General features: G+C 37.8%; 1 protein-coding gene across 1 annotated transcript; it reads left to right on the forward strand.

Annotated features, from left to right (window-relative positions):
- The first annotated feature begins 907 nt into the window (after nucleotides 1–907).
- LOC114142930 (rho family-interacting cell polarization regulator 1-like) lies at nucleotides 908–27957 on the forward strand. The gene is made up of 17 exons (XM_028014526.1): nucleotides 908–1065; nucleotides 5564–5648; nucleotides 5764–5895; nucleotides 5981–6059; nucleotides 6941–6964; nucleotides 7485–7538; nucleotides 9594–9743; nucleotides 10503–10566; nucleotides 10641–10684; nucleotides 10776–10901; nucleotides 16131–16279; nucleotides 16373–16481; nucleotides 24031–24573; nucleotides 24648–24871; nucleotides 26552–26642; nucleotides 26715–26808; nucleotides 26885–27957. Exons 3-17 carry the CDS (start codon nucleotides 5804–5806, stop codon nucleotides 26926–26928), a joined length of 1887 nt encoding a protein of 628 aa, XP_027870327.1. The 5' UTR covers nucleotides 908–1065; nucleotides 5564–5648; nucleotides 5764–5803; the 3' UTR covers nucleotides 26929–27957.
- The last annotated feature ends 17 nt before the right edge of the window (nucleotides 27958–27974 follow it).

The following is a 27974-nucleotide window of genomic DNA, read 5'->3' on the forward strand; positions in this document are numbered from 1 at the left end:
AGTCGAAACAACATAATTTACCCAGCGGTGCAGCACACCACACGCTGTCAGCAAGCCAGCTGTATTTTATGAGTGAAAAGTGCCAGATGCTCGCCCCCATCGTCCCTTCATTCTCAGCCTGCGGGTCCAACTCGGACCAACAACCCTCGGGGCATCTACAGCTCAGATTTATCCGTCGGAACCGAACCGAACAGGCCGCTCATTGTGACCGCTGCTCTGGGAAAGCGTTCGTCTCCTGGTCCTTCCTCTTTCTCGGAATAGTCATGGCTATTTGTTTCCGCTGCTTTCTCTGTGGTGTCGCCAGCACAGAAAAGGGCTAGCAACGGAGAAAACAGTAACTGAGGCTGAGGGACATGTTTGTTGTCACAGCAACTAGCCAGGCCCAATTTCCGGTTGAGGGAGCCAGATTTCAAAATAATATCAATAATAATGATATAACTTTAAACAAGTCTTCAAATGTTTTGGAACAAGCAATAATAATAATAATAATAATAATAATAATAATAATATACAATATTATTGAATATTGAATACTCAATTTATTTCAGCAACTTTATCACTAAGTGAAGCATTATATAGATTAAATACACACCGATTAATGTTTGAAAATCCTTACATCTGTTATGATTATTTTCTGCTTACAGTTAATGTAAACATGACATTTAAAATTAGAATATTACATCACACTAATAATATAAAACATGTTTTTATACAAAAATGTAACCTTAACCTTTTTTTTTTTCCTAAATCAAATTTTGTCAATAAATAGGGAGAGATGTTTTTGCAGAAATCCCTTTTGACAAAAAAAAAAAGAAGAAGAAAAGTTTTTGGCCATTATTTTAAGAAGGTCACTAAATGTAACTTGCTGAGCTTTTATGCTGAAATCTGATCACCGGAAGTAGCCTTGGGTGTTCGCAGCTATCTTGATTTGGACACAAAAAACTGCGAAATCAGGGAGAAGGACAGCGCCCAGAATAACTGTAAACCTCTGCTAAGTGAGAGCAGCATCTCGCTGAGAATGGGACTCCGGCTCTACCCTCCGGGCTGTTGGACGCTAACACAGAGGTAGGACGCTGAACATTTATTTTATCACCAAGGTCACTGGAGGAACCCTGAGTGTTTTCTCTGGACATGAGTCCGTCCGTCGGGCGTGAAGAAGTTGTCTCGCTGTGATGTTTTCCAAATAATAACAGTCTGCCTTCAGGCTCTGGTCGGCTCTTCTCTTGCTTTGTTTATTTTTTTTTCTCGACTGTTTTGGTGTTTAAAATGCGTTCGGAGTTGATGGGGGTCCTTGTTTAGGACGGGAAGGGACTTTTTGTGGCCTGTGATGAGCCCCTCTGGTCGGCTGTGGGGAGGGATATGAACGGAATACAAAGTGTGGATGTTGAGAGAAGAAGCCTCATAACTTCAAGCTCCATCCCTCTCTGTTAGTGCGGGGAAAAGATCTTTGCGGTGTGTGTTTATTCGCCTGAGTGGCCTACTGCCACCGCCGGGTAAAGATAATCCAGTAATCTGGAAAAGAGGTGGCTGCATTTTATTGTAACACCACTTCCCCTTCCTTTCCACCTCCTCCTTCTCCTCTTCCTCCTGAAGCAGAACCAAAGTATGGGTGAATGCAGCTGTGGAGCAGACACGGTTCCCTTTAAGACTCCCAAAATCACTGATCATACTCACCGTTAAATAGTAATTGTATATTGTATTCAAAAACATAATCAGATTGAGGTTAATTTTACACGTTTTCAGTTAAAATTAGGGGCGCACTGATTGTCGTTTCCTGGCTAATCGCCGATTACCGATGTTTTTAAAAACCTGACCTACCGATTCCGATTTTGGCCGATACAATTTTTTAAAAAAATCAGAAATATTGCTATATCTATATATAGCAAGAAAATCACCGAGTTGATAGCAGTGGGATGACTATTATTAACTGCAAATGTGAAGACATGACTTGGTGGGTCCATTTATCAGTCAAACCTCTCTCACAGAAGAGGACAGTGATTGATTTTTAGACCTTTACTGAGGTAGCTAAGATCGGATTCACATGCAAGTATCAATCGATCACCAGTCTCCCAAAATGAAGTAAATCAACGCCAATAGATAGGTGCACCCCTAGATAAAATGCAGTCGGAACTAATTTTACGTGATTCACCTGATGGAAAAGAATGTATACCGAAAAATAAAAATCAGTGCAGTAATTGCTTTTATGAGTCACCTAATTAGTAAATGGAGTCCACCTGTGTTTAATTTAGCATGAGTATAGATCCAGCTATTTATTGAAGGTTTGTTAGAGAACATGAGCGAACAAACAGCCGGCCAAGGAGCACAGCAAACGGGTCAGGGAGAAAGTTAGGGAGACGTTTAATGCTTTGAACAGCTCAGAGGTCTGGTTACAATAAGACGAGATAAGATGAAGTTCACGTGGACAGAGGCAGAGGTGTCAAAAGTACTCACATTTTCTAGAAGTACAGGCTCTTGTATGAAAAAAATACTGTAGTAAAAGCAAAGTAAAGGAGTCCAAGTTTTGAAATGTACTTAAAAACAAAAGGTAAAAAGTCATTTTCACCTTGGAGAATACAAAATGACTTTTGACAAATCTAAAATACTTAAAAGTTCTAGTCATGGGGCGTGCTGTGGTGGCGCAGGGGGTTAGCACGCCCCATGTTTGGAGGCCTTAGTCCTCGACGCGGACGTCGGGGGTTCGACTCCCAGTCCCGACGACCTTTACCGCATGTCTTCCCCCCTCTCCTCACCCTCCTTCCTGTCTGCCAACTGTGGAAAAAGTATGAGCCACTAGCGCCGCAAAAACTCTTCGGAGAAAAAAAAAAAAAGTTCTAGTCATACCAAATACGTTTTTTTGCTCATAGAATGCGCTGTGTTGGTATGTAGGTTTTTAAAATACCGATACGGTCGAGTTTTTCTTCAAACCAAATCTCTATCAGGATAATTTAGATAACACAAAACACAGCACATTCGTCACTAATTGTCTTTTAAGCCAAAAATAGAATTTTTTAAAATAAAGCCACAGATGGGGAATGTCTTGATGTCTCTGAATGTGTTCCTCTTTTGTTTGTGATGTTACTCAGGTTAAAGTCTCCATTAATGTTGTTTTTCTCATGCCACAGTGTGCTCTCCTTCTTCTGCTTTGCTTTGGTTGCATCCAATTGAATGGAGAATTACTGACACTATAACACACTTTCTGTGCACAGATTTTGTCCTTGATTGGACCTTTTATAAAAAAAAAAAAAAAAATTTAAATCCTGTCATACACGCACACAGACACCTACGCTGTGAATTTCTGTGGCTATAAACAAGAAACACATGAAAATGAAATCAGAGAAGCTAATTCACCACAACAAAGTAGATTAGTTGATTAGTTCAATGAGAGTATCGATAAATTTGAAAATATGATTAATTGCGTGAAGTCTAGTGATTCACATCTCCTTTATATGTGACTGGTTTCCTAAGGAAACACATTATAATTTTTATGTTTTTCAGGAGCAGTATTGATTGTGATTGATTGTGTTGCTGTTTCATGTAGTCACAGCTATATAGTTACATAACAAACAAAATATAAATAGTTATTTTTGTCACTTTTATCACAATAGTACCACAAAGTATTGTGATAAAACCTTCAGTCCATATCGCCCAGCCCTGCATTGCATGACAAAATGTGGGAAATAAAACTGAATCCTTCTTCTGAGGCACTGGATGTTCTTTCTGTTTTGTTTTCCCAAGTCTTTGCTTGGCTCCTAATTTGAGACGAACAACTTACAGATTAAACAGCGAATGTGGAACGTTGTTCACTCACCAATGTATGGATTAATTTCTGGGATTTTTCTCAGCAGAAACAGCTGTCTGAACTTGTACTTTCACTGATTGTAATAAAGCTTTTCTGTTTTTTTTTTTCTTAGAATAATGTACTCCAGTCTTGTGAGGTGTTTGTGAACAGTGTCCTCTTTGTGTGCAGCTCCGTACAGAGAGGATTAATCCAGTTAATGACCTCTATGTGAAAAAAGGGATGAAAGCACATCTAACAGGGGGCAAACTGAGCGATTAGCTCTCATAGTTATTAATATAAGAGCAGCCTGCTGAGGAGGACTTGATGTGGGTCTAAAATGCATGGACGTGAAGAGATAAATTGGATTATTTCTGTCAGATTATCACAGCAGACGTTGATAGGCCATGTTTAATCTGTGAAACTAAAATTGATCAACTCCACCAATCCCTCCAGTCGACATATTCACACTGTTTTCCTAAAAAAGGTTAATCTTATTATGTAGCAATAATACTTTGATCAAATAAAAGCCATAATCTGAGTATTTCCTTTAGGACTGAAACGATTAATCGGATTAATCGAGATGAATCGAATTACTGAAATAATTGCCATCTAATTTAGTAATCGATTAATCATTAACTGCAGTATATAGGCTCAAAAAAAGGCAATTTGCTGAAAGAACAACATATTAAGAACAGTATTTTGGCCAAAACTGTACAAAAAATATACATGTAAAAAAATAAAATAACTATGTTCTACTCTGATCTCTTTAAGTGACAGATTTAGCTTGACTTTGTTCAAATTCAGTAAAAAAAAAAATCTCCTATTAAGCACCTTTTGCTATCAAATTAATAATCAATTAATCAAAAAAAGTGAACAGATCATCTCTACAGTTTTAAGATATTAAGTTAAGCAGAAAGATGCTATAAATGAAAAGCGAATACTAGCAGAATCTTTTATTATTGCATTTTAGACAATAAAATGTTTTTTATTATTTAAAAAATTAATTGTTTATTGGTATTTCTAATATTGCAGAAAACAAGCTTAAGTAGTTCAATAAAAAAATCTGCAGAATGTGCCAATTAATCGTCAGAATAATCAACACAATAATTGCTTTTAAAATAATTGTTAGCTGCCGCTCTAGTTTCCTCTGCAACAGGTGGAGCGCCTCTCTCCATCTGCCACAGTGAGACTTTCCCCAGCAATGCCGAGCAGATGCTTTGGTTGCCGTCCCATCCAAGCTCCTGCTGGACAGATTTGCTTTGCTTTAACTCTCTAATCTCTGTTGTGAGAAGATTATTACTCCTCCTGTTGTAGTTTCTGCTCCTCGCTGAGCTGAAGCCTCGACATTTTTCTTTTTTTCTTTTCTTTTTTTTTTTTAGCCTCTTGCGCTCAGTGGAGGGATGGTTTTCTTATTCTTAGACCAAACTTGAGTGGAGAATTTCCTGTCTAGCGTCGGCCAGCATCAACTTCCTGCACTCCGGTGCTGGACGTGGAGGAGAGGGAGGGGAAAGGGAAGGAAGGGGAAGAGAAGCATAAGCAGACTGTACTCCCTGCTGCTGTCAGCTGTGGCCTCTGTGGTTGCTGCTGACATGCTGCTCGCCATCTCAGACTTTCAACAAAGCGGCCTGGACAAACTGAGGAAGTGAAACGCTGTGCATGTCCTCCATATTCCTCCTCCCATTCACCCCTGTAATTACCAGAATCTGTAGAGAATCTCAAAACAACCACGTCAAATACAGACAGATGTGCTTTCCTTGTTAATGTGACCTCCTCATGTGATTGCAGGACATGTACTTCGTTTGTTTGTTAAAGCCGCAAAGCTACACTCAACCCTCCAAGCATGCAGTGATCGTGTTTCTCTGCTCAGCAGGTGAGTGGCGTTCCTTCTGCCTTGTTTCGCCGTCGCCTTGGTGCTTTCAGCTGGAACAAATCCCAAACCTCTTTATCAGAGAAGATAATTCTCCCTCTTCCTCCACTCTGCACAGTTTGATCCAAAAAAGAAAACGTGCCTTGTAAGGCAGCAGGATGTTCACAGGCTCCACCAAACTGCCACCCACTAAAACTCCCCAACCTGAGCGGCTGGATGAAGTTTATGCTGCTCTACGCAAAGGCTTACAGTGAGTGGAGGCATGAGTGGGTGTGGGTGGCTCCCTGGTGGAATATCAATTGGGGGGTAAAGATGTTTTTCCTTTGTCATGTCAGGTCATACCTGCAGGTCCACCAGCTGGAGCTGGACAGTCTGGGTCAGCAGATCAGAGAAAACAAGAAGAACAGTCGCCTGGTGAGAGCCTGTCCAGTCAAACCAGTCACCCCAGTATCTGTATCAACAGTGGCTATACAGCTATTATTGAGGGGGAACTTCATATTGAATGTAGGAATGCAAGCAGTTAATGGTTTGTTACAGGGTAGTGAAACTCGTTTTTATTTTGGGCCGAATCAAGATCAAGAACCGGTTGTGGCAGAAAGTATTAAGAAAACCCATTAAACAAACTGTTGAAATATGAATAAATAGCTGTGTCTGCACTGATGCAGACACTTCTTGAAATTAAATAATACTAAACATATTTTCACCTTGATCTAATTAGGAAGAATACAGATAAAACTCCTTATTAATTAAAATAATATTTAAGCACAAAGCTGTTATATTAAAGGTTTTACTTCTAAAATCTAGGGGCCTCATGAAAACCTATGCAGACTGGATTTGGCCCGCGGACCATCAGTTTGACACACGTGGTTTATTAGATTAAAAGTAGTTCCAATATATTATATAATACTGTATATTGACGCCTCCTCGTAGTGTTGTAGTTTGGCCGCCATCCAGTAGAAGGCGCCGGCGTTCACCCTTAATCTGAGCCAGTTGATGTAGAAACAAAGATGGCGGCTAATCCTGAACAGAAAAAGGGAAACGATCCAAACAGAGCCCGATTTCGGATGTAATATTTACTTTAGGTGGTTCTGTTTCGAAATATAAACACTCGATAAGCTCCTTATGTTTCACTTTTATGGCGCTCACTCAGTGGAGCTGCATGACGGAGCGGCCATTGAGGTTTTAAAGAAAATGTGTGCTTATAATCGTTAGTCGATTGGTAAGATCAATTTAGATTAACTCATTAGTCGATAACCTGTCTTTCTAATTGATTGTTTTTATTTATCTCTTGGCAGGGGTCTCTGTATGAGTTGGATAAGGTGAGTTTCATTCTGATTTATTTTTATGTACGAGTCTTATCGTCTGAACCAAACTACATACAGATCCATCTGAATTCAATGGATTTGGACATGTGTACAAATACTTTTGGCAATATAATGTATGTTTTACTGTGCTGGGGTAAAGAAAAAATTAAAATGTTCTGGATTTTATTCATGTGATTGGCTCCAAAATCATCTGAATTTGTCTACAAAATGCTGTAAATCAAAATTTAAACTATGTAAATGCTCAGACATCTAAATGTAAACATCTTTGTTTTTTTTTGTTTGACCTCGATGTTTCACATGTGATTGGACTCATTTCTGCCTGACCGTTTAGGCTTTGACAGGACACACTTTAAATGAGATATTAAGTTTTTATAGGTCTTTTCTGAGTAAATTAAGTAGAACAACAAGCCCCATATACTGGACTTATTTTGTTAATGCCAGCTCTGAAAACCTTTGTTTTACTGTCTATTCTCTATGTGACTGAATTAGCTGATGTATATTTCTTTTATTATAGCAAGTGAAAGCCATCGAGAGGTTCATGCGTCGCCTGGAGTTCCACCTCAGCAAGGTTAGTATGTAGATCTGATCAATTTTCTGGCATAAGGGTTGGAAAAAGACACAATAAGCAATTCTGTAGGAGAATAAAAGATGATTCCTGCAAAGATGTACAGCTTTGCAGTTTGTTCTCAGTTCTGTGGAGAAACATGTGATCTTGCAGCTCATATTTTAATTTTAATGGAGGGCGTATTCAATGTTCACTATTTTGATTCTCCATTTTTGTCATCTGCTAGCAGACTCAGTTATTATGAACTAATCTGACATTTCAACCTCTGGATTTTTAGCTACTGTTAGTTCATTGCAGAGCTTTAAAAACAAACATTAAGAACTTCATTCTGTCACCAATTGGAAATCATTGGAGTGACATCAGCTCACCTGTTATATGTTCACGCTTTCTACAGAAGCAGCTACATTTTGATTTATTAAACTCCAAAACTGAAAGCCTGGATGCTTGTTTTCTCATGGTTGGATGTCTTGCCCTATGTATCGTGTAACTGATAATTTTCTGCTCACCAAAAACACAGAAGCAGTATTTTTATGGCTGTAATAATAACAGCAAATCACAAGGTCATGTAATAACAAGCTATTCATTTTGCCCTCGGTTCTGTGGAGAATGTTATTGGCTTTCAGCTCATATTTTTAGTTTTATTGGCTGACATAGTTAATGGTAACCCTCTGGATTTTTCATTTTCATCACCAGCCGGCAGACATGCTTGTATCCCGGGCCTCAGTTATTGACACTTAAGTGTGTTTTTTTGTCATTTAGACTTTACGTTTTAAATTGATTTAAGTTTTGGTTTCTATGACTTGCTGTGTTCCTGGAGTACAAATATGATGATTGCAAGCAATAGTTTGATTGTTTCTTTCCTCTTAGCCACAATTCAAAACAAGAAAGATGAGAGAACATGCTGCTTAAGTAAAATAGATGTAATGCTCATATAGGATTCCTACAAATAATAATTACTCCTCTACATTTATCTGCAGTCCAAACTATATTTAAACCATTTAAAGCAACTATAGACCAAACAAGTTCCCAAGCTTATCTTGGTACCAAACAGAGGAGAACAAATAGAGATTAAAGTAACAATAACAAAAAAACAAATAATCTCCAACATCCATCCATCCATTTTCTGTTCACCCTTGTCCCTAATGGGGTCGGGAGGGTTGCTGGTGCCTATCCCCAGCTACGTTCCAGGCGAGAGGCGGGGTACACCCCGGACAGGTCGCCAGTCTGTCGCAGGGCAACACAGAGACATACAGGACAAACAACCATTCACACACACACTCACACCTAGGGAGAATTTAGAGAAACCAATTGACCTGACAGTCATGTTTTTGGACTGTGGGAGGAAGCCGGAGTACCCGGAGAGAACCCACGCATGCACAGGGAGAACATGCAAACTCCATGCAGAAAGACCCCGGCCGGGAACCGAACCCAGGACCTTCTTGCTGCAAGGCAACAGTGCTACCAACTGCGCCACTGTGCAGCCCTAATCTCCAACACTGTAGAAAATATTCCAGTTTGAGAAACTGTTTTATGGCTTTATGGGATATTTTTATTTTATTTGTTTTTCTTTTTTAATAGATTTTTTTCAACATGAATAGATATTTTTCATTCTTTTCAGATTTTATGCATATTATACAGTTTATTATACATTTTTATTTCAGTCATATAACACGGGGGTTGTTTGGAATAGCATTTGTTTAGCTTTTTTCAAAACCTTTCAAAGCAGCCGTCACCATCTTTAATAAAACTTTGAAGAATCTAAATTAATGAGTTACAATAACACTTAATTTTCCATTGGGATTACTAAAGTATTTTTGAATTGAATTGAATAATCCTGGGCATCTAATGAAGCATTTAACAGCTAAAGAGCAACACATAGACTTAAAGAGGTGGTTTGAAGTTAATGTTATCATTAAATACTTCTAATTTAAAGCTTGAGTGTGTGTTTTGTTGATTTAAAATAAAGAGTTCACTTTATAAAATAAATCTGTGCTTTCTGATCTACTATGATAAAAAACCTATCAATGCTTATCAATTGTTTGTTTGTGATATTCCCAGGTGGAGGAACTGTACGAGGCTTACTGTATACAACGGCGACTGCGTGATGGAGCGAGTAAGATGGTGGCAGCCTTTAACTCGGCCACAGGCAGCAAGGAGGCCCGAGAAAGCCTGAGCGAAGCCAATAAAGGCTACAGGGAATACACAGAGGCAAGTGGCTGACCTGGAGTCTGCTCGTTTTTACATAGCATTTAATCAAAGTCTCCCTTGCTAATTAATTTACAAATTTTGTCCAGGTCAGGGGTGTCTAAACATTTTGCTATGTGGGCCAAAATAGTCACCTCAAAAGCCATTGCAGGCCAAAATATCATTTTTAAAAACTAATGGCACCAAAAATTGTTGCAATTTTATCTACTCAGCAATAAACCAAGCATAAACTATTTTAATTAAACAAGTCATCAGATTTGTTTTTGTAGGAACGGGCTTGTAGATCTAAAATTTCAAATGGTTTTAGTATGCTTTTCTTTTTAAATAAGTTATCAAATTTGCTTATTTTTTTAAATTTATTGAAGAAAACAGACATTTTTCTCCTGATCTTGGCAATAAAAACAGGATGTAGGTCGGTGTTCATTTGAAAACACTTGCTTTGTTTAGCCAAATTTTAATACAGCAATTAAAAGCAAATTTCTGTGCACCAAGTCAATGAGGACATGTGGTCCTAGTTACCATGACAACAGAAGGAGACCAGAAAACTCGGACAAGATGATCACTTTGTGTTGCTTCTCACATTTTTGCAAGTAGATTTTAATGTAAAAGTTGCAGTTTTGTCCTAATTTCTTACTGAATTGTAGCTTACACTGAATTGTTCAGTTCAGTTTCTCTAACAGAGAAAGTTAGAAGAATGAATGAATATTGATTTAATTATTGATCTGTTAAGTGTGAGCCTGTTTTTTTTCCTTGCCTGTGTAGCACATGTGCTCCCTGGAGAACGAATTAGAAAGCCAGATGGGAGAATTTCATGTGAAGATGAAGGGTGAGTCACTCTTCACACTTGCTTTGCGACTTCCTTCTCGCGGTCCAGTTCTCATTTCTTTGTTGACGTCTCAGGCCTCGCTGGGTTCGCACGGCTGTGTGCTGGCGACCAATACGAGGTAAGGCGCAGCCACGACGGGCAGACACAGTCAAACCGTTGGTTTCTGCTTGCAGTGGCGTCATGTTGTGGTTTATTTTGGGGGCTGGTAGGTCCTGATGCGGTACGGCCGGCAGCGGTGGAGGCTGCGAGGTCGTGTGGAGGTCAGCAACAAGCAGATATGGGACAGCGAGGAGTTCACTTTCCAGCCTCTGGTCACAGAACTGCTGTCTATCAAGGTAATTAAACTATTTACAGGATTTTTCTTTTATAGTAAAGTCAAAAATGACTGGAAAAATGTAAATAGAAAATAAAATCACCTGGTGTGACTCAGTTAGAGCACTAAGCAGTGGTCCTTAAACATTTGATGGTGTAATTATTATTTTGTTTATTCAACGTTTCTAGGCATTACAAAGGGTGTATGGAATAAAGGGCAACTAATATCAAGAATATAGAAGAAATGTACAACTTTATTTCCATCAGAACAGTATTATACAGGTATTTAGCTTGCTATAGTCTCACTACATTTTTACTATTTCATTAATTTTGAGAGAACAAATAATAAATAATTTAATCGTGTGATTATTTAACTCTTACTGCAGAAGTAATGTAATTAAACATTGTTTCTGCAGTAAAAGGGAATGACTTGGTTATATTTAGTTCTTTTTGTTTGTATGTACATTATTTTATGGCCACAATTTCTTAAATTTTTCCACATTTCCTTTTTCTGCACGTCCCTAATAGTTCATTCTTTTACGCTTCTCTCTGTTTGGGAGGATTGCAACAATTTGCACCAACTACTGTACAGGAAATTAGTAAAATAACATTTAAAATGAATCAAGCTCTGTCTTCTCAGTTATTATGTCAGACTTTTTAAGCCACATGTGTCAAACTAGAGGCCTGTGGGCCAAATCTGGCCCGCCATAGCTTTTTATGAGGCGCTCTAAGTTCTAGACTAAATGTGCTTAAATATTATTTTATCAATCAAATCAAAGCATTTTTTATCTGTTTACTGCCAAATTATATCAATCAATCCCTCTGGTTTCTTGTGAATTATCGTGGAAATTCATGCAAAATCAATAAATCCCCGCACTTTTTTGCACCAATATATAAGTGGGAGTTTATTGTAGATTTTTCTCAAAATTGTCAAAAACTTTCTTATTTGTACTAAACAGCTGCCTCAACCTTAATTAATGTCATGATCTAATCTAATACAACAAGTAATAAAATGTTGCATTTACTGTCATAAATAAGCACAAATATTTCCAAATTAGTACCACAAACACTTTGATTTTTATTGCATAAAATCACAAAACAGTTGGGAAATGCTTTAGGCCCTGCAAAAATGTTCAATATTATTATTCACTTTTAAGAATGCACTGATATCTTTGTGAACAGATTTTTATCAATACATTCTGGCACAACTGGCCTTTTAAGAGCATTAATGATCTTGATTTGACCCAAAACAAAAATGAGTTTGACACCGCGGTTCTAAGCAGTTCTGACATGAACACAAACGTCTCCCTCCTAGGAGGAGCCACTGCACAGGTCTGAGGAAACATTTTGAATTATCTGATGTTGCAACTTCAATCTTTACTCCAGTATGGTCTTGCATTATTTCAAATCCTTATAAGCCAACAAATACAACCTTTAAACTGGTCCTGCAACAAACAGGAAGTCCTTGGAGCAATGCCAGCTCATGTTATGATCATATCTCCGAGCTCCTGCCCAGACATGAGCGGCTGCATTTTTTCATGTCATTGATGTGTGAAGCCAGAACTGAAAGTGTTTGTTTACATTTTCTCATTGATATATTATATGTATAATCGTATCTGACTAGATCTCGCTTCTAAATGTCAAAAAAGTAATTTTGTATGATGTTTTAACAGATTTTTAAAATTCCTTCTGTAAAATCCTGCTGGTTGGCTGTAAACCGTGAAATGTTTTCTGTTTTGTTTTGGCTTAATAGTGATCATATCAAAGTGATTTATTGTTGGATGGATTCCAGTTAGCAGGAGTTTGAAATGAGAGGGTGGAGGAGATGCTTTTGGGTTTGTGTTGACAGTGTGGGAAAAGGGAAGTTGATCAGCAGAAAGAACCTGCAGGAATAACCCAGAACCATCAAACTGGAATAAAGGGAATAAATCACTGCTATTGACATTGTGCTCAGGTTTCTGTAAAGTGGCAGAGAGGTGGTAATGAAAGGCTCATTACAGCAAATCTGGCTGGTTTAGAGGTTGGGCATCCTGAAATAAACAAAATAAATTGACACTGCAAGTCATTCAGAGAATTTTAAAGGATAAGAGAGACTTCTTTCCATTAATTTCCATGAGATGATTTAACTATTGAGAGTTAATCAATCATATAAAGCTTTGAAATTTAAAGGGGTCAAACTCATTTTCATTTTGGGCCGTATCAAAAATCTGAATTGTGTCAGAATGTTTTGCTTAAACCCATTTAACCAGTAAAATATCAATGAATAGCTGGTTCGTTCCTCATTCAATATGTGTTTCTTTAAATTAGATAATATTGCTAATTTTTTCACACTCATCGGTCCATCCAGGATTTTCTGACATCAAGAAAGGCCGAGGCGCAGTCACTAGAATGCCTGGGTTTTCGATTTCTCCCCAGAATGGCTGAACAGGGCCAAAAGGCCCTGAGTCCACCCTGATGACTCTGATGGCTCAAATTAGCATTCTTCTTCAATTGTAAATGTGGCCGTTGACCGTCAGGCCAGAATGTAGGAATGTGAATAGTCCATGTTCGAAGCATACATGAAGTGTTTTTGGAGAGATGTGACCTTTTGCAGCTGATCCATGATGTTGTGCTGCATTATCCAGGTCATTTTGCCAAATGTACATAGAGTTTGCAAAACATACAATCTGTTTCAAAAAATATGCAAAGGTTTTTCTAAAAGAAATTAGTAATGTTTCTCTTTGAAATAAAGCTAAGAGGGTATAAAATGACAGTTTAGAAATAAACTAACCAAATTAATTGTGTTGATCCACCTCAAAAAAATCATGAAAAAAGTGTAAGCAAAAGAGATCTGGGTCTCAGGAGGTTATAATGATTTCATTGTGCTTTGGTGCGCCAGTAATGGCTTTATTTACAGAACAATACGCCTGATGAAACAAGATTATAGAATGCAGGCTAAAGTTCTTCAGGTCAGGTCAGACGACCCATCTCTGGGCTACAAAAGGTAGAAATGTAAAACGACCCTTATCTGGTCATTACCGGGGTTTTTGACCTCCCTCCTGAATACAGAAACTGAGATTGGCATCCCTTCTTCAAGTGTGAATGTGGCCATTGACCGTCGGGCCAGAAGGTGGGAGTGTGAATAGTCCATGTTGGGGGTGGGTATCTATGATACCTACAGGAGATCAGATCTCCTGTAGGTAGTGCTCTTCAGTTTAGTTTCGAAGCATACATGAAGTGTTTTTGGAGAGATGTGACCTTTAGCAGCTGATCCATGATTTTGTGCAGCATTATCCAGGTCATTTTGCCAAATGTACATAGAGTTTGCAAAACATACAATCTGTTTCAAGAAATATGCAAAGGTTTTTCTAAAAGAAATTAGTAATGTTTCTCTTTGAAATAAAGCTAAGAGGGTATAACATGACAGTTTAGAAATAAACTAACCAAATTAATTGTGTTGATCCACCTCAAAAAAATCATGCAAAAAGTGTAAGCAAAAGAAATCTGGGAGACTTAGCACATGCAAATTTGCATGCAGCCTTTTGTGCTGTGGAGGATAAATAGGTGACTGCTTCACCTATTTAGTTCACAAGAACTAGGTACCTTGCACATGTACATAGCTAAATAACTTCTATTTTACTGTCAGTCCTGCACTTTATATTTTATATTTAGATTTATATTCATATTTTATACTGTATTTTATTTTACTCACAACATTGGAACCTCAAACATTATCCTGAGCCGTATGCAACGAAATTTCGTTCTGTATACACCCTGTGCATTGAAAATGACAACAAAGTCAGTCTAAGTCGAAGTCGAAGTCTAAGGAACAATTGTGCAACTGTGAGATGCGTTGAGGCCATTACCAGGGTACTTCTAAGGTAATGGCCCTAGGTAATGGCCCTATTTACTGAACAAAAGGGCTTCAGTGCAACGGGCTTCAGGCCAGTTGGACTATCTCTAGCCTGAATAGGTATATGTCAAAATGGCCTAACTCCAGCCATTCTAGTTTAAACACAATGTTTTCGTCCAATTTTGAGAAGAAAATTGCAGTAAAAATTATTTTAAAAAATATATGGGGATCTGTTGATTTTGTGGGAATTTATGAAAAACTAGAGGGACTTATAGATGTAGTCTGGAGCCTAGAGGGCCATGTATACAGCTGCGGCGGGCCAGAGTTGGTCCCCGGGCCTTAAGTTTGAAACATGCATTTTTTTATTTTAATTTTAAAAAATTGGTTTATATTTGTACTTAGCTTGAGATTATTTAACAAAAGATCTACCCCACATACTAATATACAAAAACTCATTTTTGATTGTTCTGATGCATTTTTTAATTTAAATTTCATTCTCTTAAATTATAACTCCGTCACAAAACATTTTTTGAAAATTATGCAGAAGTTGATGGTTTCTGTCTTTTAAATTTTTTATATATTTTAAAAGGTCCCAGAATTTCAGTACAATTTCAGTTTAAAAAATAATGGATAATAATGTAGGTTTCCAATAACCGAGTATATGTTGTCATTTGATTGTTTTTATTTTTTGTATTGCGTACCATACTGGGTTCCTACGGGTGATTCAAAACCTTGAAAATGTGTAAATTTAAATTGCTTTCAAGGTTTGGAAAGTGCTTAATATTCAAACATTCTAACATTTGATTAAAAGTGTAATTTTGGAAAGCATTATTTACAGTTGAAACCAGATATTTTTATACACCTGAAAAATACGGACATTTTTATTCTCACTGTCATGTTGAGGTCGTTTACCTTAACATGATGTGTTTGGATTGTTTCGATATGATGAATATTTATTACTCCTAATGACTCAGAGATTTATTGGTCTGTTACATTAAGATCGGCTTATATTTTATACTTTAAATAACTTTATTGAAATTGGGGGATTTTTCTTCTTTTTTTGCTGAATTAGGGTGTCTGAGAGATAAATTTCAATACAAAGTTTTACTCAATTTTCTCCATCCTTTAGAATGTAGAAAACCATCACAAAACCTTATTAACAACAGTAATAGATGATGTCCTATAGTACTGAATTTACCCTCTTTTTTTATTTATTTAAATGTGGTTCTGGAAAAGTTTGAAAACCTTTAAAATGCTTGAAACTGTTTTAATTTTACTGCGTTCAGAGTGTCTGTAGCAGCCAGACGACGCAGGAAAGTGTCCTCCATGCTCTGTTTGCTGCTCGCCCTTTCAATGATTATTTCATGTTGAACGGTTTCTGAGCGGCCGCGCCTCGTGTTTGCTCGTTTCTGTTGTCAAGGTGACGGAGCTGAAGAGCCTGGCCAACCATGTGGTGGTGGGCAGCGTATCCTGCGAGATGCTGGATCTGTTCTGCCCGCTGCCGCAGACGCTCGCCGTGGACATCAACGACCTCGGCACAGTGAAGCTCAACCTAGAGGTCACCTGGAGGTCATAAATTGTTCTCTCTCGGCGCTTCTCTCTCATTGCTGCAACTGCTTTTATCATAAAATCTGACTCCCTGCGTTGTTTTTGTTTGTTCAGTCCGTTTGACAGGGACGACCAGACGTCCTCGTCCAGCACGGTCTCCAAACGACTGCTGTCCAATCAGAGCCCTCCGGACACGCCGTCCATGCGGGAGCAGGTCTTTTACGTGAGTCCAATTAAACTGATTTGACTGTTTTCATTAAACAGTCGTCTTTATTTACACTGGCTCAGAAAGGTATTCACACCTTTTGAACTTTTAAGCTTTTTGTCACATTACAACCATTAACTTTAACATTTTATTGGGATTTTATGTGGTGAAACAATAAAAAGCACAAAACTGTAAGGTGGAAGAAAAACAAGTCAATAAAAAGTCAGAAGGGTAATGCATGAATTTCAATATCTCCCTTTATTCTGATTCATTTTAATCTCAGTACAGCTACAGCGGTTCTGTGAAAGTCTGGAAACATTAGTGAACAAAAAGGATCATGAAGAAGACAACAAGCAGGTCAGGGAGAAAGTTTAAAGCTGCATTACATCTAGGGCTGGAACGATTAATCAGATTACTCATGATGAATGGATGTTTGAAAAATTTAGTAATCAAATAATTAACTGGAGTATAGAGATTGAAATAAGGTAATTTGCTAAAAGCATATGATCAGTAATTAAGCAAAAACTACAAGAAAATACATGCATTTTGCATTTTTCTATAAATATTTACTAACTAATTCCATAGAAAAATCTCCCGCTAAGCCCCTTTTGCTATGAAATTATCAGTTGGTTAAATGACGAAACATAATCAACAGATCAGCCCTGCACTGTATCAATAAGTTTTTCACATGTTGATGCTAGCAGTATTTATGCAGATGCATCCTTTCCTACAGATGGTTTTTATTTTAATTATGAAAATGGCCACACGACAGTCAAAACAATACAAGAATAAAGTTTTAATTCTACCAGAATAAAGTCATAATATTAGGAGAATAAAATAGTGACTTCATGAGCACTCCTACATGAAAAACAATGAAACATTAAAATGAGGAAGGCTTTGCATCTTGTGAAGTTATACTTGGGTATCCGCCTTACAGATGAGGAAACACTTCATCTTTTAACACAACGAACTATTATCAGTAACAGGAGGTTGGAATATATTTTTGAAAGAATAACCACACAGACTGAGCTTTTTTTCTTATTTGAACAACGTTTTTCTTTTATTTTTGCATTTTTATTCTGCTCATATTATGACTACATTCTTGTAATTAAACAATAATAAATGGTGTACTCTGTTACAACTTACAGAAGAGATGTTAATAGCCACTTTTAGAAAATATTTTCTTTCATTTGTAATTTCTTCTTTAGAAAAGAAAGTAAGGGAAATAAAAATTATTAAAATCAGATATCGGATGTGGTATGAAATAATTTTAAGTCCAGCCTGACTTACAGGCAGAGGCGGGTAGAGTTCCCACAAATTGTACTCTAGTAAGCGTAGCACTACTTCAACATATTTTTACTCGAGTAAAAGTAAAAGCAGCCATCCAAGAAATTATTCAAGGAAACTAAAATAGTATTTGGTGAAAAGTACTGAGTAACTGATAAAATGATCAATCTTTTAATGTTTAAAAATTACATCATCAGACAGACCGAAATATAAAGTCAAGTGGAAATTTTGGTATTTTAAGGACCGAAATGACAATAATTCGTAAAAGTAACAAAATAAAGAAAAAGAAAAAATTTCCCAAAACAGTTTCTTTCAATAAAAAAACTTATGAAACTTTAACAAAAACTGTTTTTGGTTAAAACATGTTTGTTTTTCATTCAGTGGGTAGAAAATCTAGAAGTTTTACTCAAGTAAGAGCAGAAATACTTCATAATAAAATTACTCAAGCAAAAATAAAAAGCATAGCGTAGTAAAATTACTCCTAAAAGTACCGTATTTTTCAGACTATAATCCGCTACTTTTTCCCCCCACGCTTTGAACCATGCGGCTTATAGCCCGCTGCGGCTTTTCTGTGGATTTTTCTTCAACCACCAGGGGGCTCTGTAGCAGGAAGTGAATCACTGGAAGTCAAAATTGGAAATCAAAGAAAGTGTTTCATTTAGAACGAGCACATGCTAGCAGCACGGAGAAATGTTTTCAAACTCATAACCCCCTCATCATGGAAACAACACGAAGAAGTTCATATGATGCAGCTTTTAAGTTGAGGGCTGTTGATGTGGCAGTACAGGAGGGAAACAGAGCCGCTGCCCGTAAGCTCGGCGTGAACGAATCCATGGTTCGGCGTTGAAGACGGAGGGCTGCGTCCTTAATAGCAGATTTATTAAGTTGAAAAACCGAGAGCAGCAGAGATACCAGGGGCTTATAGCCCAGTGCAGCTTGTATATGTACGTTTACATAAAAAAAAAAAAAAAAAGAACTTTGTGGGTGCGGCTTATGGTGAAGAAGCCCGCTGCTATAGTCTGGAAAATATGGTAATTTTTTCCCAAACCGTTACTCAACTAAATGTAATTAGTTATTCCTCAACCCTGCTTACAGCTGTAACATGTGAAAATGTTAGTTTTTCTTTAAATAAACAAGAAAATGCTCTATTTTGTACTAATCTGTCACATAAAATCCCAATAGGTTACGTTTTTTCTTACACGACAAAAGGAGGGAAACATTCAAGTGGTTTGATTAATTTAGCTTTTTTGTGTGTGTATGATTCATGTTTATTCCTGTCATTTCACCGGCTTGCTCTGTTTCAGCTGCTCCCCAGTTGTTGTGTGTGTAGCCGTAGCTCTGGAGTGTGTGACGGGTTTCACAGAGGCTTGTGTGACCCAGCGTGTGGCTGTGGGACCCACGGCGCGAGTGGAGTGAATGGCAGCAGCGGGGGCTTGTTGTGTGGTGGCAGCAGCATGTTTGAGCGAAGCTGTGGCTGTTTGATAGTGGTTGAGTAGTGCTCCAATGTGTCCCTGCTCCTCTTCCTCACCCTGACGAAGAGCGTGCCTCATTGCGGGCCGCGCCACGGCCGCTCGCTGGCGGCGGCTTTTCCAGGTGTGGCGTCGTCGCTACGGTGGGAATTCAGGCGAGCGAAGCTCCACTTAATCTCATCAGAGCCGGTGTGTTGGGCCGTAGCTTTAGCGTAGTTTGTAGTTTTTAAAATCAAATTGATTGTTGTTGATTTCCAATCAGTTCCTGCTAACGTTTAATTTATGTTTAAACTAGTGACAACGAGGAATGGGCTGGGTGTCAGTGTAGAGCACATGTGTCAAACTCAAGGCCCGGGGGCCAAATCTGGCCCGCCGTAGCTTATCACGTGGCCCTCTAGACCATCAATAATTCCCTCCAGTTTTTCACAAATCTACAAAATTCACACAAAATCCACAGATCCCAATATTTTTTTTTCTGATTTCATTGAATTTTTTCCCCCTCAAATTTGGCCAAAAACATTGGCTTTAAGTGACTGCTCCTTATTTGATGCCAAGTTATAGTCTGTGACCGATACAGCGATTAATAAAAAGTGGATGGATTTTTTGATTGTTTTTTAATCAGTGTGAAAAGATGTTAAATATTGTTTCATTTTAAGAAGCACTTATTGAATGCTGAAACAGCTACTTATTGATATTGTTAGCTATTTATTGGGTTTTATCAGTACATTCATCCGGCCCTTCAAGAACGTTCAGATTTTTAATACTGCCCAAAATAAACCTCTACACCAGGAGTTTGACACTCCTGGTGTAGAGGTTTTAAAAAGACACATTTTTGCATTTATGTTTGGACTTAATGTTGGATGTTAAATTGATTTTAACAATCAAATGTTTGGTTTTTGAAGATGAAGAATAAAGTAGCAATTTTATGAGAACTCAAACATGAAAAATAAATTAAATGAGGAATGAGCGTATTGTAAATATACTTTGGTATATTTTTTTACAGATTATACTTAATACTTAATAGAAATACTTAATGTTTTAACAAGTTATTATTAGTAGCAGAACTTTGAAACAATTATGCAAACAACTGTCTATTCCAAAAAAGAACCACATGAACTGAGCTGCTCATGTCAGATCCTCATGAAGCTTTTCTCTCTCAAACTTGTCTCGTAATTTTAAGACCATTTTCTGGTAAAAAATTAAATCAATATTCTGATAATGGAACAAAAATTCTTGTAGCCTGACCCTGATTCTCACAGAAGGGATTATTGAAATAAAAAATATTATTCAAAAGGTGGCTTTTGTCATTTGTATTTTCCTTTCTTTCTTTTTTTTTTTATAAAAGAAAGCGTGGAAAAAAAACTTCTTAAAATTGGATCTGTTGTGAAAAAAAAGAGATAAATTTTTTTTAGCCATGTCACGCAGCTCTAATCTGACTACAAGAAAAGTCCAACTTTGATATTTAGAAATATTGTCAGTCATAAAATACACAACTATTATTAAACTAATAATACTTTGAAACTACAGGTGCAGGTTGGCTACCTGAGCAGATAGGCCAATTAATTAACCAACTCAATAAAATCAATAAAATGGCAAAAAGCACAATACCTTTATAACAACATTCATAATCTTTTCATTTTAAAAATTATGTTAAAACCACAAACTACATTGTATTTATTGGGATTTTATGTGATATACCAACGTAAAGTGGAACAACACTGTTAAGTGGAAGGAAGTTAATGCATGATTTTTAAAATAAATTATATAAAGTTGTGAAAAGGTGTGTCACATTACATGGACCAAACACATCTGTTCGTTGGTAGTAAGTTTATGTTTTATGTGTCTGTAAAAAGAGCTACTTCAAAAACCTCCAGATTAACAGGCACTGTGCCGTTACCTAGCAACCTCTGAGCCCAGCCCGTTACCTAGCAACCCAAGCATTGGTTCAGTTGCTTTTACTGCTTTATGCTGCTGGAAAAGACAAATGTTTTGTTGTTGACTTACCATTCAGAGAAGATATTTGTATAATATTTAGAGACAGTTGTATAACTGGGCATCTGTTGGCAGTTATTTTCTTGTGCGAGTGCAAATGTTAGTTTTGTAGGCTTATTTGGATTTTAGGTATTAAAAAAAAAAGTAACAAACATGTTATGTATAGGTCATGGACCTTTCCTAACCTCTTCAGGAAAGCACATTAAGTCACCTCTAAGATAAGCTCTTTATTTCCAGATGATGGGTTAAACAATACTGAGCAAGATGTTCAAAGCTGTGGATATTGTTTTATAAACTAACCTTTCTATAAACTATTCCACTACTTTATCCCCAACCTATCTGCTGTAGTCTTGGGATTTATAATGTTATTTATTCACTAATGTTCTTTAACAAACCTCGTAGGCTCTCACAGGACACACAGTTGTACTTTATTAACTTTATTTGGTGATTTGTGAAAGATTTAGCCTAGTGGCTTCAGACTGGAGAGCCTGAATACAAATGCATGCCGCACCTTTCAGAGTATATTTGTAAAAAACAGAGAAAACCATTTATCACATGCGTTGATCAGTCTCATAAAAATCCTAATAAAATACAGCGAAGATTAAGATTAAAGCCAAAGTATCAATAAATTAATATTTTCTGTTTTTCATGACAATGTATTAGGATCAGGTTATTTTAAATTTAGGTGTTTTTTGTTGTTGTTAGAATCTCATACCATCCCATGTTTACTTACAGCTTCATAAAAAGAAAGGCGATCATTTAGTTGGTTAATTATTTGCCAATAAAATCAATACAGCAACAAAAAGGAAGCTAAATGAATCATCTCAGCTGACCTTTCCACGACATCTTTAAAAGCAAGATGAGCCTTATTTGGTTGAGTTTTAATATCTGTTCCTCTGTTCATGTTGGATTCAGTCAAGTTTAGTACCAAACATCCACCGTCGTCGGCTAATCGGCTGAAGTCAAAGCATTCCTCTCCGTTTTCTAGTTTAAGATTTATTAGCTTCTATTCACAACTTAAAGTGCTTCACTCAGCAAACCAGATCCAGATTTTCTCCGTGTTTTTGTTCGCAACATGAAGCTCTTTTAATACTGCATGTTTACACACTGAGGACATCTGGGAATTAGTTTTCTCTCTTAAAAAATTACTTTTTTCCTTCTCCTGAGGTAAATTCACTCAGCAGATATGTAGATGATGCTCAGCACTGTTCAAAAAGTTTTGAATTATAATTTTGTTATAATTCAAAATTATAACATATATTATTATCCATATAATGGAGTAATATGTTAATATTACTCCATTAATATTTTAATGGAGTATTTTAATAAATTTCTTTGTTTTCTGGAGTTTGGTTCAGATCTTGAAGGACGTGAAGAAGCGAAACCATTTATTACAGAACATCTGTGATGAATGGTTCTGCTCCAGTTTAGGTTAATTTCTGCTGTTTAAATGGGACCTAGTACACAAAATTCATATTTTGCATCTTTTTCTACTTTCACTTGGGTTCCTGCTGGTTCTAAAAAACAAAAGCCAAAGTGCTTAAAAAAACACTTAGTTGTTTTCCTGGAATAAGTTGATATTTTTTGGTGTCTGGAAAATGAGCCGTTTCAAAATCCTCTCAATTATTAAGTCATATTTGACAGGCACTGCGCCTGATAGGTATTTTCCTTTCGAACCTAAATAAAAGAAAGAACCACAGACAACGTATATGAATTTTATGTAGAGCTTTTGCAAAAGGAGAAGGCTCTGTCAGAGTTCTCCTCCGAGCAGTTCTACAGAGCGTTCTGATCTGCTCTCACAAAAACTCCTCTTTTTATTGTCAAAGAAGAACAGGCAAAGGGGCAGTCAGGAAAACAACAGAGGTCGTAAAGCTTCTAACCCAAACATCTAACAACCGAGTTCCAGATGTGATATCTGATCAAAGGTCTGAGCCCGGTTCAAATCTCGGTCAGTACTGTCAAGAAAACAAAATACGACTGCTCAGAAGTAGTTACTAAATTAGGAGGTGTTCTTTAAAAGGATTTAAGGTCTGAGAAACTTAGTGTTATCTATTTCTCGTAAAGTTGAACAGACAGTAGTGACCTCCATACACACGTAAGGAAGAGAACACTTTAAACAGAAAATCACAATGATCTATAGGCTGAATGTGAACTAAAGTCAGAATAAAATGATAATACCAAAAAATCTCTAACAGCGCCATTACCCATCAACCCTCCCAAGCCCACCCCGTTACCTAGCAACCTGGTTTTGGTCAGCTGGTTTTATCGCTGTTTGCGCTGTACAATGGCTGCTGGAAAAGACTGGTGTTTTGTTATTGACTTACCATCCAGAAACTTGCTGTTTTCTTGTTGGTTGTGCAGGAGGCTCTACTTCTGCTTTTTAAAGACGTGTGGTTGTATAGTTGTGCATCCATTTTCATGTGTGAGAGTAAACGTTGAGTTAGTGGGTGGGCCAGCCGCAGATTATTTGGATTTAAAGTGACAGGAGGACCTGAAACATCTCATTCTGAAAGAGGGCAGAACTAATCAGACTAAAATATCATCTAAGAATGATTTTGTGCAAAAAATGTGATGAACATGTTTTGTATAGACCATAAATCTACCCTAATCTGTTCAAATCATCTTTAAATCTGGACCTAAGATGTGCTTTTAGTTTTCCACACCTATATAAAACACAGCTACTGTAGAGATTTTCCGTCTTCTGTTTATCCCTTTCAGTATCTGACTCATAGTTTGTATTATTATTGTTATATATTAAATTTACATTACATTTACTAACCTACGTGTTGAAGTGACAGGGATAATTCTTTCTTCACCAGTCTCTGCTGAAGCGTCAGGGAGAAATGGAGAACGGCACGGTTTGGTCCAACTCCTCTGAATCATCAGACGACTCCTCCAGTCCAGCTCTGGCTCATCACACTCAGAGGCTGACGGCCTCCAACCTGCTGCAAGCTACTCCCACCACTCAGCTGTCTGCTGCGCTGCCCAAGTCAAGCGTCTCCACGCCGTCGCTCTCGTCCAACCAGGAGGAGGACGAGACGGAAGGCGTGGACGTTTTCCCTCAACCTGAAGCGGTGCCGAACGGCCACCTGCGGGCCTCCTGCTCGGACTGCGGTGCCGCCGACAGGGCGTCTGTTCAGTCGGAGGACCTGATCTCTGAGGCCTCAGCCGACCTGAGCAGCTGCTGCCCCGATGAGTTCTCCACGCAGCTGGCTGTGAACGTAAAGACGGAGCCGCTCGAGGAGCCTACAGCCGAACAGACTGAAGCTGAAGATGAGGAAGAAGTCTCTGCTGAAGCTGCAGGAAGACTGCAGGAGACGCAGACCGTCCAGGAGAGCGAGCCAACGCCGGACGCTCCGACGGTGGGTTGAAGGCTAACTTCAGCATGTCTGTCTGTGACGCCGGGCGCCAACCTGCTGCGTCTGTTTCTCCTCAGGCGCCTTTTCCTACGTCTGCCAGCTTCACTCAGGAAGTCGAGACTGCCCTCGAAAGCTTCGACTTTCTCAACTTCTCAGATGTGGAAGAAGAGGAAGAGGAGCAACAGCAGGAGGGTGAAGACCAAGAAGAGCAGGATGGGCAACAGGAAGAGGACCAAAATGAAACGCAAGACGAGAAAATAGAAGAAGAAGAGAAGAATGTGGAGATGTTCTCTGAAGGAAGGTCAGTACCTACAGGATGAAATAGTTCCTCTGATTCTTTCTGCTCTGCATGTTTACTACAAAAAATTACAATTCAAAAATACTTTATTGATCCTAAAGGAAAATGAAATGTTGTTGTAACTCATATCAATTCAGATTATTCAGAGTTATTGTAGATAGTGATGGAAAAGTCTAATTTAAGACTTTTTAAGATCTTTTAAATGCGAGACTGTACAAGCATGAGGGCCACGCTAATAAAATAAAAAACAAATAAAATGACAAGAGTTAAGTCAAAATAATACGAGAAAAAGATCATAGTAATTCATGAATAAAGTCATAATTGTCCAATATTATTCTGGTAATATTATTACTTTTTTCTTAGTATTGTCCTAAAACTCCATCATAAGCTTGAATGAAACACAGGGCCCCATGGTTGGGGCCCCTGCTGGCTCCTATGGGGTTGGCAACAGAAGTGGCAAAAACAAACGTCGTCCTGCCAATTAGTGATTTATTTCCACTTACCCACGATGGATACAAAAAATGCTAGCTAGCTATTTAGCAACAATATATTAGAATATTAATGACTCAAACTTAAATACTAGATTGAATAGTCCTGCAACAATATTTAAGACCTGTGATTAATGTATTTAAGACCAACTTACACTTCTTATGATAAATTTAAGACTTTTTAAGAGTGTGTGGACACTATGGATAACTTTAAACACTACAGACATGTTGAAGGCAGGATGTTCTTAAAGAGACAGAGGCCCAATTTGAAGGCGTCAAACTGCAAAGGTAAATTTCTTTTAAGTTATCTTTGACATGTACAGCATCTTTACAACTGAAGGAAACTTATGTGTTAAAATGGCACTTTGTGCCTGAAATATACATGATGTGTTTGCTTTAGAAATGCCTTGATCCTACTGGTCAGCCTGTATTCAGTCTTAGGGAAGGAAGTGAAGTGAAATGAAACTTGGATTTTAAATAAATTTGGTTAATGGTTCATGATTTAATGAGGAGAAGCAATCATGTTTGAGTGTTTATAAAGTGGGATTCAAGGGCATTTCCAACAACAATTCAAAAACAAATTAAATAAATTGGAACTAAACTATGAATATTAATTTAAAACTACTTACTTACATCTTAGATGTAACACAAAGTGATTGTGTTTTCCAAGCTTCCTGGTGGTTTCTTTCTATTTTCATGCTAACTGGGACATCTACTCATTGACTTACACTCTAAAGTAAACCAGCCAAATGATTTAATTGCTCAATTAAAAACTGGGCTAATGTTTTCAAATTTCCTTCAAAATAATAAACAAACTGGGCGCCTTTTATTTAACAATGAAAACATCAAAAACCATTTGAGGTTTTGGATCCTTTTCTACAAAGAAAATTTTATTACTTATTTATTTAAAATATGTCATACTTAGTTTATTGATGAGTAGGTAAAAAATGAAACTTTTTTTCTGATTTTAGTTTCTAAAAATGACATTTATTTGGCTGCAAGTAATTTTGAGCTGGTAATTTTGGCCCAAACGACATTCCTGATATGGAGTTTGGTGATTTTCCCTTTTAAGTGATAGAATATGATGTTTTTAATTTTAAGATTATTTTTGATCTGACAGAAAGCAAATCATGAACAAATTTGTAAGGGTGTAAAAACGTTTTCGTCTTGCTCCGGTTTTTTTCTGTCTCATCAGTGATGTAGAGGAAGTGGATGGCCTGGAGTTCCTCATGGAGGCTCCAGAAGGATTTAGGAACTCGGACGAAGACCGTTTCTCAGAATCGCAGGTAAACAGAATCCTCTAGAAGCTCCGGTGTCACTCTGGCTGTTTTTATGTAAATATTTGTCTGATTTTAAAGGAGTCCAGTGTGGCGGATGCGCAGGATTTGGGCCAAGTGGAAATTCCAAACGATAAAGACGAGCGACGCAGCGAAAGCGGAGACGGACCTCCTGGTGAGACGCGTGTTAGTAAACAGAGGTGATATCTGTGAGTCGGACCGCCGCTTTATGATTCTGTTTCACCGTTCAGGAGAGGAAACCTCACAAGACCAGAGTCCTTCCACTCCCAGCTAGTCGGCCACTGCTGTTGCTACTGACTCTAACCCATTCGTCCCGCTCTGACATCCCGGGGCCATCGCGCTCTGCAGAATCGCACACCTCAAGGACGCTCCACTCAACGCTCAGACAAACAACCTCCGCCGCCACGGCGGAGTTTGTGCTCGTTTTTTCGCCTCGTTTACCAGGAAAACATGAATCACGCTCGTCTCTGGGTTAAAGTGGGACTGCACTTTTCACAGTTTACATTTCCATATACTACTTGTGTCCAGAAACATTTCAAGAACAGATCAAAGCGGCCTTCTGTTTTTTGCATTCGTTCGTGCATTTTATAAAAGAAATTATTTTGAAATGATTTTATAAGTTTTTCTTTTTCAGGCCTCAGAGAAGCATTCAAGTACCTAGTTGCATTAGAAGGTTTTAAGACCAGTAACCACCAGAGCTAAATCAGCCCGACGCTTTCATTGTCAGAGGAAAGACTACGAGCATGTGATGTTTATCTGCAGACCAGAAATTGTTTCTAAAGCAGGAATGTTCCCTGAAAACAATCCTCTCCTTCAATATCCGTCTCAGCGCTGCAGCTGAATGGACACCATCCATAATCTGCGAACATTGAGGAGTTCAGAACTCCTTCTGGGCCGGCCATCTGCAGCGTGCGACTATATTTAAACCTGCATGTGTAGCTGTCTCATGCTGCCAGCATGTCTGTATTAATAATAAAGCTTAACTGATCGGTTTAAGTGTGTAAGCTAGACTCTGCTCCAAGAAAACCCACTGTGTTCCAAAAAAAGACTGCCTCCAGGGGGCGCTGTCGTCTTTTAATGTTGTGCTTTTGTCTGTTTCTTCAAAAAGTGCCTCAAGTGACATAAAGAGATGTTAAAAGGTCCAGCAGTGGACGATGGCAGTGTTTATTTTCTGAATCACTTTAAGAGTGTGCACAATGAAAGATATTTACAGTTTCATATTAAGAATTGTATATGTCCCGACCTGTTCAAAAGGTTTATGTTCAGAAATGTTTAAACTTTATAAAAGTTTCTTTAAAATGAACATGTTCTGCTGGATTT

This window comes from Xiphophorus couchianus, chromosome 4, assembly GCF_001444195.1.
Source record: "Xiphophorus couchianus chromosome 4, X_couchianus-1.0, whole genome shotgun sequence".
Lineage (NCBI taxonomy): Eukaryota > Metazoa > Chordata > Actinopteri > Cyprinodontiformes > Poeciliidae > Xiphophorus > Xiphophorus couchianus.